This window comes from Octopus bimaculoides, chromosome 5, assembly GCF_046866305.1.
Source record: "Octopus bimaculoides isolate indiv1 chromosome 5, ASM4686630v1, whole genome shotgun sequence".
Classification (NCBI taxonomy): Eukaryota; Metazoa; Mollusca; class Cephalopoda; order Octopoda; family Octopodidae; genus Octopus; species Octopus bimaculoides.
Window position 1 is genome coordinate 104,222,098 of NC_142932.1, and position 15,634 is coordinate 104,237,731.

Consider the following 15,634-nt stretch of genomic DNA (forward strand, 5'->3'; position numbering starts at 1 on the left):
TCAGCAACAAAAGTACTCCATCTGGTAGTGAGACATGGGCCCTGAATGCAGCACTTAGATGCATGTATTGTGTCCTTTATATACATACATACATACATACATACATATACATATATACACATATGCATGTATATATATATATATATATATATATATATATATGTGTGTGTATATATATATATATATATATATATATATATATGGATAGATATATACACACACATATATATGAGGAGATGTCAAAAATTATCTGTACTTTTGCCATACCATATCTTAATTATTGTCACACTGCCTTCAGCACATGTGTGCTTATAGTTGGTATTATTGTGGTCATGTGATAGAAGTTTGAGCCTGATCATGTCATTTTTCTTTCTGGCTTTACAGTGTAAGCATGGCCACTCTACTAGTGATGTGCACCAAAGAAGAACAAAGTGCAGTGACCCGTATGATGATAATAGTGAACTGGTTCAGCATTACCATCTCTTGAGCTTTCTGAATATTCTCGTGAGCGGTGAAGGTCGATGGGCGTCCTCTCTTCATGTGTCATGCTTGTCTGGTCATGTTTAAACTTCTCAATCTGCTCATACACACTTTTACGTGGCACTGTCCCCATATTGTGCTAAAAGCCTCCAATGAATTTCAGCACCTGACACACCTTTCAACCAGAGAAATAGGATCACTGCTCATTGTTCTTCTTTGGTGTACATTGTTAGTGGAGTGGCCATACCCACACTGTAAAGCTAGAAAAGAAAATGGTATGATAAGGCTCAAACTTTGATCATGTGACCACAATACTACCAAATATAAGTATGCATGCACAGAAGGCAGTGTAACAACAATAAAGATATGTTATGGCAAAAGTGCAGATAATTTTTGACTTCCATTCATATATATATATATATATATATTCATATATATATATATACATATATATATATATATATATATATATATATATATATATATATATATATATATATATATATATATATATATATATATATATATATATAAAAGAGAGTATTGTAGTTCGCTTGAAGCATTGTGTATTGTTTGTAAAGAATGAAAAGTTTAGAATGGTATAACAATGCACTAAAGAACAAAAAATGGACTATATACCTGTTGTAACTTGGTTATCTATAGTCTGATGATATTTCGGAATTGCAATTCCTTCGTCAGATCTTATTTGCAGAGACTTCAGCATATAAGATCTGATGAAGGAATTGTAATTCCGAAATATCATCAGACTAGAGATAACCAAGTTACAACAGGTATATAGTCCATTTTTTGTTCTATAGTGCATTGTTATACCATTCTAAACTTTTCATTCTTTACATATATATATATATATATATATATAGACATATAGATAGAGAGAAATACATATACATGCACCCCCCTCACATACACAATGCTACTTTCACCCTTTTTTATTATTTGTGTTTTTTTTTCACAGAGGAGATATAACAATAGCAAAATCTTTAGATGCGGAAACAATTTCACAATATGACATGACTGTTACATGTTTGAACAAAGACATACCTGGCCAGGTAAACAAAACTTTTCTATACTTGTTTTTTACAGATTCATTTTTATATTTGGCATTATTCATTTCCTAATATAACAATGAGCATAGTGTTTTTATATATTTGTATATATATTATTCAAAAGAATTCCAACTCTGTCTGTTTTTTATGTTTTATTTATATTCTTATAATATTAATGTAGGATATAGAATATGAAATATATAGTATATATACTAAAATGAAATGAAGTATTGATTGAATAAATGAAATATTGAATATTAAATATTTAATATTTGATATTTAATATTCAATATTTCATTCATTCAATAAGACAATCAATACTTTATTTCATTTTATTATATATACTATATATTCCATATTCTATATCCTACATTAATATTATAAGAATATAAATAAAACATAAAAAACAGACAGAGTTGGAATTCTTTTGAATAATATATTCCTCTATACACTATCATACAAACCCCTTATGTATATATATGTCCAAAATCACAGAGTAGGAGTAGGACGGAGTAGGAGAAAGAGTAGTATAAGTGAAGAGAGAGGAGAAAAAAATAGTAATTCAGTGAAGGAGATTTAGTGAGAGTAATAGCCCTGACTGAGAGAGAGTGAGAGAAAGTAATAGCAATGGAGAAAGGAAGGGGTGATAGATGAATAAGAAAGGGGTAAAAAAAATCAGTTCTTCAACTCTGTGAGTATATATGTGTGTGTGTGTACAAGGGAAGTATGTGAATGTTTGTATCCGTGATTATTATGCACCTTATCTTATACCTTATTTATATGTACAATACTACAATTAGCCTTCATTTTTGATGGCACAAGGTCAGCTAGTTTGCTATAATTTTTAAATGCTTTCCTGAAGAGTGGCTGTTAAAATTTTAATATGCAATTATATTTATATAATATCATTTGACATCTGTTGTCTATACTGGCAAGGGTAGAATGGTTTGACCATAGCTGGCAAGCTGGGGAGCTGCACCAAACTCCAGTCTCATTTGGCATGGTTTCTATGGTAGATGCCATTCCTAATGCCAACCACTTTACAGAGTGTGCTGGGTGCTTTTACATGGCACTACACAGGTGGTTTTATGTGACATCACATGGGCACTTTTATGTGGCACTGAAAGGGCACTTTTATGTGGCATCACACAGGCACTTTTACATGATGCTGCATGGGCACTTTTACATAGCACCACATGGGTGCTTTTACATGGGCACTTTTATGTGGCACTGAAAGGGCACTTTTATGTGGCACTGCACAGGCACTTTTACATGATGATGCATGGGCACCTTTATATAGCACGTGAGCACTTTTGATCAAAAGAAGTACCAGTAATATACTGTGTAAATTTAAATTGACTGCCTGTAATGCATTGTGGGCGATTGAAATTACACCTCTATTTTGCATGTTTGTTATTAATTTTTAAAGAAGTTTTCTTTTATCATCTTTTCCACTATAGACAGCAACAACAACTTTTGTTGTCAAAATCCAAGATGTTAATGATAACCCTCCAAAGTTTTCACAAGACAATTACTTGTTCATGATAAGTGAAACATCAAATTTGAATCAACTTGTTGGGAAAGTAGAGGTAAGTAAATTTATTAATTTATTAATTTATTAATTGTTATTTATCGTTTGATTGTTACTACAATTTTGGTCATTTTATCATTACTAGTGAATGCTTTTTTTAACATGATCATATCAGAATATTAGATATTACCTTGCAGTACTTTTCCCTTCTCTTTTAGAAGATGATATTACATAGTATCATTGTACTTCTTATGCTTTTAAGAATTTATAATTTATATGTTAATTAAATAATTTAACTTGTGCCAATTAACACTTAGAATGCTAAAAAGTTTAGAGGTAAGCAAAATTTGAACTGTTGCCTACTTCTAAACTTTCATATTTAAAAAAAAAAAATTATGTTTTTTTATCAAAGTAGTGATAATTTTGGTCTGTCACTCTAGTCTAGTCTAGTCTCTGGTGTTTCATCTGGCAGTAAGGCACTGGCATCAGAATCTCTTGCTGGACAAGTTATTGAAGATAGACAAGGGACTTCACCTTGGAGATGTTTATCTTCTTTCTTATTACAAACCTGACCTACACATGTAGATTGGGTTGATTATTAAAACCAAATAAATCTGAGTTGAGCACAATCTCTTTGGAGTTACAGTTTATAAAAGTGGTAACTTAACTGTCATTGACTCTATAATAACTTGATATCATAAAGATGTAGTTGAAATGGCCACATGAATAAGGTGTTGTCTTCTTCACCGAATGATACTGCATTTGAAGAATGTCATTACAATTCTCTTGCTTGATCATTGACAAGCAGAATGGGAAGATACAGATAAACTAAGTTAATTATGAAGCACTTGAAAACTTAAGGGATAATAATGAGTAATCTTTTACCAGGAGAATGTATTAATAAAGTTTAAAGTTTTCTGAATTTCGTTCTTGTTAACGGATTGATTATGAATATTATGGTAGCATTGAAATAATTAACATTGAAGAAAATCAGTTGATTAACTTGCCTCATACATACTTCCAGGTTACAGATGCAGATGCAGATAGTATTTCAACCATATCACTGTCACTTAACACTGCTAAGTAAGTATGATGATGCAGTTACACTTTCTCATTTTTTACAAAGTTACTGTTACATAAATTACTCATTTGAAAAATGAATGTAATGCTTAAAATTTATAAATTTATAAGGAATTTAATATGAAAACAAATATTGTTTTAATTGTCGGTTGAAAAATTTATTTCCATTCAATTACCTAGTAATTAATCAATCAGTCTAATAAACTGATGTAGAACTCACTATACATGTTTCAGAACAAAGTGTTCAATGGGTATAGAGCAGTAATAAGAAAAACAGATGACACATATATATATATATATATATATATATATATATATATATATATATATATATATGTATGTATATATATATGTATATATACACACACACACATACACACATATTTATATGTGTGTGTGTGTGTGTATATGTATATATGACCTCATAACCATGTGACTGACCAGGCTATCAGATGTTGTTACATATTGCTAGTTACAATATGCTTTGCATAGTTTTAGCCTTTGAATGATGCCACCCTGCTGACTGGGAAAGCAGGCCAACATTCCCCACCAATCAAAAGGGGAATGAAACAACATGAAAGGAACTGCTTTGCTCAAGTATACAATGCGCCACCTAGCCTGGGAATTGGACGTGTGATTGTGAGTGCAACACCCTAACCACTAGGTCACTGAAACTGAAAGAAGCCCTATATCATCATAATCACCATCATATATATATATATATATATATATATATATATATATATATATATATATATATATATATATATATATATATATATATATATATATATATATATATATATGCATATATATATATATATATATATATATATATATGCATATATATATATATATATCAGTTGAATAAAGTTAAAACATGGTCTGGTTTTCATGTTTTTTATTATGGTATTTATGAAAAAAAAAAGTTTTATAATGTTGAAGTGTGTTAAACATTTAAAAAAATATTTTGTCATGTTCATAAAGTTCAGTTAGTGCTTCCATACATTCGGAGTAATCATCAGATTTTTACCACACAGACACACCTGTTTGTGCAATAAATATGAGTATGTTGTTTGCTTTGTCTATATTCTTGTCATATCCAGTCCTCTCAATAAGTTATGTTTCTTATTTTGAATTTTGTAGCTTCCGCATTGACACATTGGGACAAATATTCAACCAAATTAGTTTTGATTATGAGAAAGAAACTCTTTACAACTTCAAAGTAATAGCAAGAGATGGTAAATATGTTACAGAAGCCAATGTAACTGTTATGGTACTTGATTTGCCAGATTCGATACCAATATTTACAGAAACTAGTTATGAGGGATTTGTGTGGGAAGGTGAACCAATTAATACTGCAGTAATTACTGTAAAGGTAAGGCAAGAAACCAGAAGTTCTAAATCTTTTGTTCTTCAGAAAAATTAATTAAATTACATGGCAATTATATGGATAACATCATCATCATCATCATCACCATCATCACCGTTTAATACAGTGGTTCCTAAACTTTTTCAGGCTGCTGCCCACTAGGTTCTAAGATCATATTCCTAGTATCCCTTCTCTTAACTCACAATCACAGACATAGACTGTTTTCTGCTGCAAATTCAAAACAACAGTATTTCATAAATAAAACTTAGTCTAATTAACCCGTTATTTTTTTTACATCCTTTGCCCTCTTTTGGTCACCCCATTGTCGCCCCATCTTTCTTCAACACCGCCTCCAGTGGTGGGGTGGTGACTACGGCCCACTTTAGGAACCACTGATTTAACATCTGTTTTCCATACTGGCATGGGCTGCATTTCATGAGCTGTTAGCATGCCAGTCAAAATGGTTAGTGGCATTTCATCTATCTTTATGTTTTGAGTTCAAATTTCATTTTTTTGAGGGTGACTTTGCCTTTCATCCTTTTGGAGGTCAATAAAATAATTACCGGCTGAGCACCGGGGTCAATTTAATAGACTAACCCCTCTCCCAAATGAACATACTGGCCTTGTGCCAAAATTTGAAACCAATGTTTTTAATGTTATATTTATTCTATAAACAAATAGGTACAGGAGCGGCTGTGTGGTAAGTAGCTTGCTTACCAACCACATGGCTCCAGGTTCAGTCCCACTGTGTGCCACCTCTTCTACTATAGCCTCAGGCCAACCAAAGCCTTGTGAGTGGATTTGGTAGATAGAAACTAAAAGAAGCCCATCGTATACATGCATATATATATGTTTGTGTGTGTGTAGGTTTGTGTGTCTTTGGTTGTCCCTCCAACGTCACTTGACAACCCATGCTGGTGTGTTTACGTCTTCGTAACTTAGTGGTTCAGCAAAAGAGACCAATACAATAAGTACTAGGCTTACAAAGAATAAGTCCTGGGGTCGATTTGCTCGACTAAAGGCGGTGCTCTAGCATGGCCGCAGTCAAATGACTGAAACAAGTAAAAGAATAAAATGATTTTTGTGTCTATTTAACCAAAGAAACAAAACTAATCCACTGGATTTTATCATAGAGTTATTAGTAGGATCCAACTATGAAATCATTCTGTTTTTAAAATTAAAATCTGATTATAAAGTTATTGTCTTCAAAATAAAGGCATAGATGTGGCTGTGTGGTAAGAAATTTGCTTCCCAACCACATGATTCCAACTTCAGTTCTACTGCATGGTACCTTGGGTAAGTGTCTTCTAATATAGCCTCAGGCTGACCAATGCTGTGTCAGTAGATTTGGTGGATGGAAACTGAAAGAAGCCTATCATATATATATATATATATATATATATATATATATATATATCCATGTCTGTGTGTGTGTGTGTGTGTGTGTGTGTCTTTGTGCCTGTGTTTATCTCCATCACCACTTGACAGTTGGTGTTGGGGTTGATTCATTTAGCTAAAAATTCTTTAAAAGAGTACCCAGGCATGGCGATAGTCGAGTGATTGAAACAAGTAAAAGATAAAAGACTAGAGATAAAAATAATCACCATCTCTATCTATCTTCAACTCCCCTTTCACACTCTCACAAAATTACCTACTCATTCATTCTGTTTTATCCTCTGATCCACTTTAATATCTGTTTTCCTGTAACTTGAGGCTATAGGCTGACATACCTCCACCATCTTCTCTTGTTTTTCAACTGGGAATGCTATGTAACTCCTCTACACCAAGACAAATTTTTCTCTCCCTCTATTATACTTCAACCTCTCAGCACCTGGCATAAAGCTATCTTCCTCAATACTACATCCAACTTAGTTGAAATGTCTTCTCATATGAGTTACTTGGTGATCTGAGCGCTGCTAGTGCTATGTAAATAATGCCCAGTACACTCTGTGAAGTGGTCAGCATTAGGAAGGGCATCAAACTGTAGAAACCATGCCAAAGCAAGTGTTCAAGGTTGGTGCAGTCCTCTGGCTTGTTGGGTCCAATCAAACTGTCCAGCCCATGCCAGTAAGGAAAATGGACATTAAACAATGATGATGATGATGATAATAACGAGGATGATGAATAGGTACCTGTTCTACTTTAAAATCCTGAATGTTATTTATACTATTAAGTTCTATATTAATCTATTCAGTAAGTATTCTCATAACATACTGATTTCATTATTCTGTTAATGTATATATCTTCTGAATGATATATTATTTACTTAAATCACATTTTAATAATCAGGCATTTTTTCAAGTAAAATCACACATAATATTTTGATAAATGAAACTTTTATAACTTTTAAAATCACTTTAATTTTGAGGGTAAATTATTTCAATATAGCTGGATAAAATACATTTCCTATATTTTTGCATGATTTCTTTCTTTTTTTTTCTCTTTAAAGGCAGTTGATTTAGACACCACACCTTCGATAGTTTATGAACTTGGAGGAGATTCTCAGTCCTTTGCTATAACTCAAAGTGGTCAAATTACCACTAGCACAGTGTTAGATTATGAGGCTAAAACTGTTCATAAGTTTTATGTTACAACTAAGGATGGCAAAAGTTTTTCATTACCAAATAGCAGGGCAGAAATTACTGTTAATGTACTGGTAAGTAAATTCAGCAGTATAACACTGAAGTAAAAATGTATGTATACCTGTAAAAAATATTGCTAAAAATCAAGCTCAAAACTGATTGAGAAGGATAAATTTGTTTCACAGAATTATTAGTGTTTAGTTTTAAAAATTACAAAGAATTATTAACATAATTAAAAATGTTTATTACTATTTAGCTTAGAAAATCCAATTTGTGACTTGTTTCTGATTTCCATTTATACTTCTTACATTTTACTTAGAGTGATAAGGCTCCTGAAATTCCTGAAACCTGAAATTCCCATTTTTAATTCCTTTCCTTGAAGTCAACAGGACTGATTGTCTGTTGTAAATTACACGTGATCATAGAAGATTTAGTGAATGACATTGTTCATTGCATTAATAAGTAACACATAAACATCTATCTCTTATTTTTCACTTGTGCTTTCTCAATTCGACAGTTTACTATTAAAGTTACTTGAACATAACAGAAATAAGATGAAGAAGTTATAATGAGTAGCAAGATGAAAATAAACTTCTTGGACTACCTTTAAATTAGACAGCTAAATCTTAAGACTATACAACTGAAGCCTAGATTACATCAGCTCACCAATTCATCAAATTGTAATATATATCAAATGATAGAGTTCTCATTAGTGATTGGCCTCAGCAGTGAGGCAACTAAATTTGAAGAGATGTACCTAGAAAAAAATTTGTAATATTTTCTTTATTAAATGGTAAGGATCATATTTTGTTAACAGTCATATTCTGATAAGTTGAGAATAATATTTCAGTTAAAAGCTTAATGAGAAATAGAAACGTTTTGTTAGTAATTAACTGAATTAATTTTGAAGTGTATGAAATCATATTGACATCACTTAGTGGCTAATTTTCACTCCTATTTGATCAGAAAACAAAGACAAAGAAAAACACTCTGTTTTTACTGTATACAGCCAACTACACAGCTACAAGCCTACTGAGGATTAGTGTATGTTACTGATGGGATTATGGTTCAAACAAGCCCAAAATCTCAGTCTAACAATAAACAGTAGATAATAAACATTCTTAGTAGAAGAAGAAACATTTCATAATTAAATTGACAGTTTCTAACTTTTCCTCTGCATGTTAAAACAGATTCACTTGAAAGAAAAACTTCTTTCATATATGAGTTTAACAAAGGATTAATCTTGCGTTAATATGGGCAAGTCTGGCATTATAAATATTTCTTTTGTATTTCTTCAGATGCATCATATTTATGAAGCCCTGTTTATCAGAATACTTGCTGGCTTGAATAAATTTTGCTGGCTTTCTAGAAATAGTACCTTATTAAGGTAGTACATTGTTAAATCAAAATCATATCCCAAAACAAAACAGTATGAAATTGTTTGACAAAATATAAGATCAGCAATGCCTCCAATATTTGCAAAAATTCAAACTGAACATGACAACATAATCCAGTTATTTCTCCATCCCTCAGACTATGTAGTCCTGTAAACGTTGTAGATATGAGCTAATGTATGTGATACCTAGAATGTTAGTCTTTTGGATGTTGGAGATATAAAGGTAGTTGTTAAATGTGTGATACAAAATAATGTCCAGCAGCGTTAATGATGCAATGGTAAAATTATTTAAAATGACTGTAAGTTGATTGCTGATGTATTGCAATTTTACTTTTGAATATGTGTGATTGAAACTGGTGTTAGTAAATTTTTGATAGCATTTATAAAGATGGCATATTGTCATTTAGACGTATAAAATAAACTCTATACCGCAGTGCTATAATTTAGCATATTATCTCATGATGTTAGATAAGTCATATTCCCTTATTGTCATCTTTCATGTAAGTCTAGAATGTTTAGAAAAGACAAATCTGTTGGAAAATTCTAGTTAAGTCAAAGTAAAGGAAATTCACTGACATGTTGTTTGTAGGTATTACCGAATGAAAAATTATATTCCAAAATATATCTGAGGCAATGGTATGTTCTAAATTCAATCATCAAATCCTCAATACCATCATAAACTTATAGCAGTAGTAGCAGCATCAGTATCAGCAGTAGCAGCAGCGAGAGTGTTGATTGTGGTTACAGATGTTATAGTAAGCAGGCTAACATGCACGTATACATGTGTGTGTGTGTGTGCATGCACACATGTACACATGTGCATGTATACATATACATATATATATGCTATGATTAATAAATTCAAAAAGGGATAAAAATCTTTTACATGAGTTTTATCAGGAAGCCAGTGTGTAAAAAGATTCATAAGGGAAATTTCTATTCCCAAGAATATAATTATTCGTTTATATTTATATAAGGGATGCTATGAACGCATTGTTGCGATAGTAGTGATTTGTTCTCTTGTGACATAACAACAGTGACTAGCATATTTTCATTTCAATCTGTCAGACTATATTAAGAATTAATATGCAAATCATCACTTATACATACATACATACATACATACATACATACATACATGGTGGTTGTCTACTCCTTAAACAGAGTTTGACCACCTCCTGCACCTACACCTTAGCCCTTTCATGGCGCCTGATGTGGCTTTTTAAACCAGACAGTGTTTTGAAAAAAACACCCACACAGATTGCACCTCTGATTTGCACTGCCAATACCTGCAAGTAAGTTCTGCTCATTGTGGATCCTAACATGTCTTTTAAGACCCCCATTGGATTTGCAAACCCTCTGGCACACACCACATTCATACATGCATACATACACACACATATACATACATACACACATACATACATACATACATACATACATACATACATATATAACAATATTCTTTTATTTAATTTTTTAAACTTTTCCCTTTCCATAGGATATAAATGATAACACACCTCAGGTGTCTTTGAGTCCTTCAACTGTTACTGTTTTGGAGACAGATGAAGTGGGAAAAACATTGGCTACAGTTTCTGCAACAGATGCTGACAAACCAGTAAGTAATCATAATTTCTAAGCCAATTTTTTAATCACTCTTGAATTTTGAAATAATATTAGACAAGTACCAGTATGATATGAGACAGGCAAACAAAGAACAGAATTTGAACCATTTATCTGTTACCAGATTGTTTAATTATACCCAGCTTTTCTCTCAAATCACTTACATTCTGTGCTTATATGTTAGGGTGTAAGTGATCTGAGAGAAAAATTGGGCATTCAAGGAATCAGATGCAGTATGCAAGAAAGAAAACTGTACTGGTACAGTCAAGTAATATGCATGAGTGAAGACAGTTGCATCAAGATGTGTGGATCTTTAATTGTAGAGGTAACATGTGGAAGGGGTAGACCCAGGAAGGCAGACAAAGTGGTGAGAAAGGATCTACAGACGTTAGGACTTATAGAGGGGATGACAGGTGACCGAGACTCTTGGCAGTTTGCTGTTCTTGAGAAGACACATTAAGCTATATAAAAGTGTGGTTTTCCTTGCATATAGGCATGTCCCTGCATCCATCTCCAGCTAATCTTGCAGGGTTGTAGGTGCTGGTGCTACATAAAAGCACCCATGCTGCTGCTGCATAAAATCACCCAGTATATTCTATAAAGTGGTTGGTGTTAGGAAGGGTATCCAGCCATAGAAACCATGCGGAAATAGGTATGGAGCCTGGGTGGCTTTCCAGCTGTTCATCTACTGTCAAACTGGTCAACCCATGCCAGCATGGAAAATGGGCATTAAATGATGATGATGATTATAATGAGGATGTCACCAATTACCTTACTGAGTACCTTCTACTCCATATTACAAGTTACACTACAGAGCACCTGCTATTTCGTATCACTAACTACATTATAAAACACTTACCACTACATTACAGAGCAGCTGCTACTCCCTTTATTTCAAATTAGAAAGTTAAATTTTTTAATCTGCTAAGCACATCAAATCATAAGGTGAAGTGGCTTCAGGTTTGGTAGGTTTTGACAACTTGAACAATTTAGGCCATGGTGGGCTACAGGATGTTACATTATGCATTTGTGCAAATGTAAAAATAATGACTTGTTACAAAGGCATAAGACCAGAAATTTAGGTGGGAGGGCTCAGTTGATTACATCAACCTCCACTTCTTGACTGGTACTTAGTCTATTGACTCTAGAAGAGTTATTGGATAAGTTGACTTCAGCTGGACTTGAATTCAGAATGTAATATGCTATAACTAAATGCTGTAAAGTATTTTGTCCATCATTCAAACAATTCTGTAAAATTAATAATAAAATGAAGTAAAAATTAGAAATAATAAATTTCTAAATCTCTCAGAGAGACTTAAGCAGTAGTGAAGCGATAAAGTAGTTGTATACTGCCAACTTAACGTGACATTCCCAATAAGGGAACATACTACTGCTATTTAGCCCTAGGAAGCTGGACCGCTTCCTGTGTCCTTATCTTTGCGAGGGGGAGACAAACTCCTCCACCCAGCCTAGCCTGAAGTAAAAATACGATGTAAAAATTCATTGCCATTCACTGCATCTATGGAGGATCAATGCTATTCTTTGTCCTTCCTCCCACTTATTGATTTTTACTCTCTGTGGTTGTTGAGAAAACGTATGAAGATCATTACAACTAGTGTAGGTATGATTTCTCTCTTCTTATTACACGAATGAAAGGATCTGAAACTTTGAAGCTGGTTTTCAACTGGTTCTTTTATGAGGAAGCTTGTAAATTGCAGTAAAAAACTTTAATTCCTATAATTACATCTTTTCTTCCTTGTGAAAAGATCAAGAAAGATAGACGTAAAGGTGTTGAAATCTACCTTGTCCCAGGTGCCAGTAATCCTAGGGCCAGTTCCTGGATCGCTTACATAAAAATGTAATGGGCCATTTTTAGGGTTGGTAGAATTAGGTAAATGAAATAGTGCACTTGACTTCAGAATCAATTGTGAGTTCTCTGTCTTTTTAAAGCAGAGCTGATATCCCAGCAAAGACAATTTTCCTTTTAGTATGCTTAGTTTTAAGGATGTCGGTGTCTTGTTTGTATTTTCTTTTTCTTATTGCTGTTATAATGTCTAATGTCATTTTTCGTTGACAATATTTGCATTTAGAGCAATGCTAAGTATGTACTTTTAAAGAGAATAAATAAATTCATATGTTTTATAGTGTGATGTGGAATAACTGGCTTTTCAACAATGAAGAATGCAGGAAGAAAAACTAATTAAAATTTTTATCAAGTGTTTCTTTCTTTCATAATTTTCTTCTTCTTTATCTATTTATTTATTTAAGATGTTAAAGTGAAATATTCAAATTCTGTATAAATTTGTTATTCTGTTTGCTCACTTATCCAAAACATTCAGGTATATTTACACTCACCCCCACACACACAACACACACACACACACACACGTAGACACACACACACACACGTAGACACACACACACACACACACATACATGTACATGCAGAAGCACATAAATATCCATGCATACACACACATATACAAGTGCAAACATATACATAAACTCACTGTATTCCTACTTAAAGCTGTTGCTCTCTATGGAGCATAAGTCATTGGAGTCCTTTCTCCACTGTTCTTGACTATGAGCAGGGCCACTCACTCAGTATAGAGAGCACTCTTCCAGAGTGAAAGCCTTCCTCTCCCAGGTGTTATTGAATTTGGATTGCCATTGATATTTCTGTAACTTTGCTTTTTTCTAGATAGGGGGTTAGTCCTATACAAACCCATTTTTACCTCTGGGAAGAGGTGGTCCATATTAATCCAGCCTCTATCCTTTGAACCTGTCCAACATGGGAGCCCTACCAGGAAATTGTGCTCTGCTGGCATAGCTCTCAGGGTCATTGAGGCACACAAGCCACCAAACTGCAACAGGAACTAGACCTTGTGGTGGTACTCTGTTTCCTTTTTTACTTGTTTGCAATCTATTTTTTATTATCTTCTAGTTTTTTTTCAATTTTTGTATGGTTTATTGTTGTTTTTTCCTTTTTGCAGAATACATTAAACAGTGATGTAGTTTTTCGGATTTCTTCCATTACTCCAAGTGGAGGAACGGAATTGTTTTACCTGAACCCAATAACTGGAAATGTTGGTATTAGTAAGCCACTCACAAGTGATTCAAACACTTCCTATAAAGTAAGTAAACAATTATCAGACGTTTATAGAGATTTGATAAAGTTAACAAAATAGCCTGAGGACTTCTGTAAATCCAAATTATTGAAGAACTACTTCAACAAGTAACCAAAGAATAATGCTTTATAAAATGTCCATTAAATGAGGAAGATCAATAGATGACCCTTTGTAATTATTACACAAAAATCTCTCCTTAAATAAGAAATCCCTCTAATAGATAAGACATTGACATAATGTACATATGTATAAGTGTGTGTATGTCTGTATGTATGTAGGCATGCATGCCATCCCATGACTACTGATGACTCATAGAAGTGAGATCAAGTTATGTATCCCTTTCAACCAAAATTATTAGTGAGTTGTAATAATTTATTATTACTAATAATTTATTATTAGTGAGATTCATATTACTGATTAAGATGACTCGCAGTTATATTAATTCTTATTTACTTCTTTACTCTGAAGATGGCCACAAGTGTAGCTGAAGGTTCAATTAACCAGTCCTCTCCCATTTACTCAATGAAATATGAGGGTCTTTCTTTGCTAATAATGAAGTTTTACCCATCCTGCTGGCTATTTGTGACACCAGTGATTTGTTAACGACTATTTTTCTATATCAGTAAAGACAAAATTTGTCTAAGCATTTGTTAGTTGAAAGTGGATACTTGCTATGGATGATGTACAAAGATGGAGGAATCCAGATTTAGCAATTTCACTGCCACTGCTGGACACTTTCTGTCTGTTACAGATAAACTTCTGTGTTTTTAGCCCAAGAGATGCTTTCTCAAGATGAACACCACAGTGTTGTGGCTTTCTACAATTTATCCGCACTAAAGGTTCAGGCATGGCTGTGTGGTAAGAAGCTTGCTTCCCAACCACATGGTTCTGGGTTCAGTTCCACTGCATGGCACCTTGGGCAAGTGTCTTCTACTGTAGCCTTGAGCAGTTAAAGCCTTGTGAGTTGATTTGGTACATGGAAACTGAAAGAGGCCTGTCATATATATATGTGTGTGTGTGTGTGTTTGTATTTGTCCCCCCATCACTGCTTGACAATTGGTGATGGTGTGTTTATGTCTCTGTAACTTAGTGGTTTGGCAAAACAGATTAATAGAGTAAGTACGAGGCATAGAAAATAAGTCCTGTAGTTGATTTGTTCAACTAAAATTCTTCAAGGTGGTGCACCAGCATGGCCACAGTCAAATGACTGAAACAAATGAAAGAAAAAAGAATAAATAAGATATACAGAATGTTATTCTAAACATTTGTGTTTAATAACAAATTGTCACATATACTTGAGTACTGACCACATTTGTACATGAGTATATTCCAGCTAAAAGACAAAAAGGAAAGGAAAAATGGTTTTGGGGGAAAT

General features: G+C 33.2%; 1 protein-coding gene across 1 annotated transcript in view; it reads left to right on the top strand.

The window, feature by feature from the left end:
* Positions 1 to 15,634, top strand: part of LOC106874390 (uncharacterized) — a 390,389-nt gene that overhangs the window by 70,113 nt on the left and 304,642 nt on the right. The window contains exons 18-24 of the mRNA XM_089352838.1: positions 1,457 to 1,550; positions 3,008 to 3,136; positions 4,103 to 4,161; positions 5,305 to 5,536; positions 7,980 to 8,186; positions 11,010 to 11,126; positions 14,125 to 14,265. Coding sequence (XP_089208964.1) covers positions 1,457 to 1,550; positions 3,008 to 3,136; positions 4,103 to 4,161; positions 5,305 to 5,536; positions 7,980 to 8,186; positions 11,010 to 11,126; positions 14,125 to 14,265 — 979 coding nt within the window. The remainder of the gene's footprint in view (positions 1 to 1,456; positions 1,551 to 3,007; positions 3,137 to 4,102; positions 4,162 to 5,304; positions 5,537 to 7,979; positions 8,187 to 11,009; positions 11,127 to 14,124; positions 14,266 to 15,634) is intronic.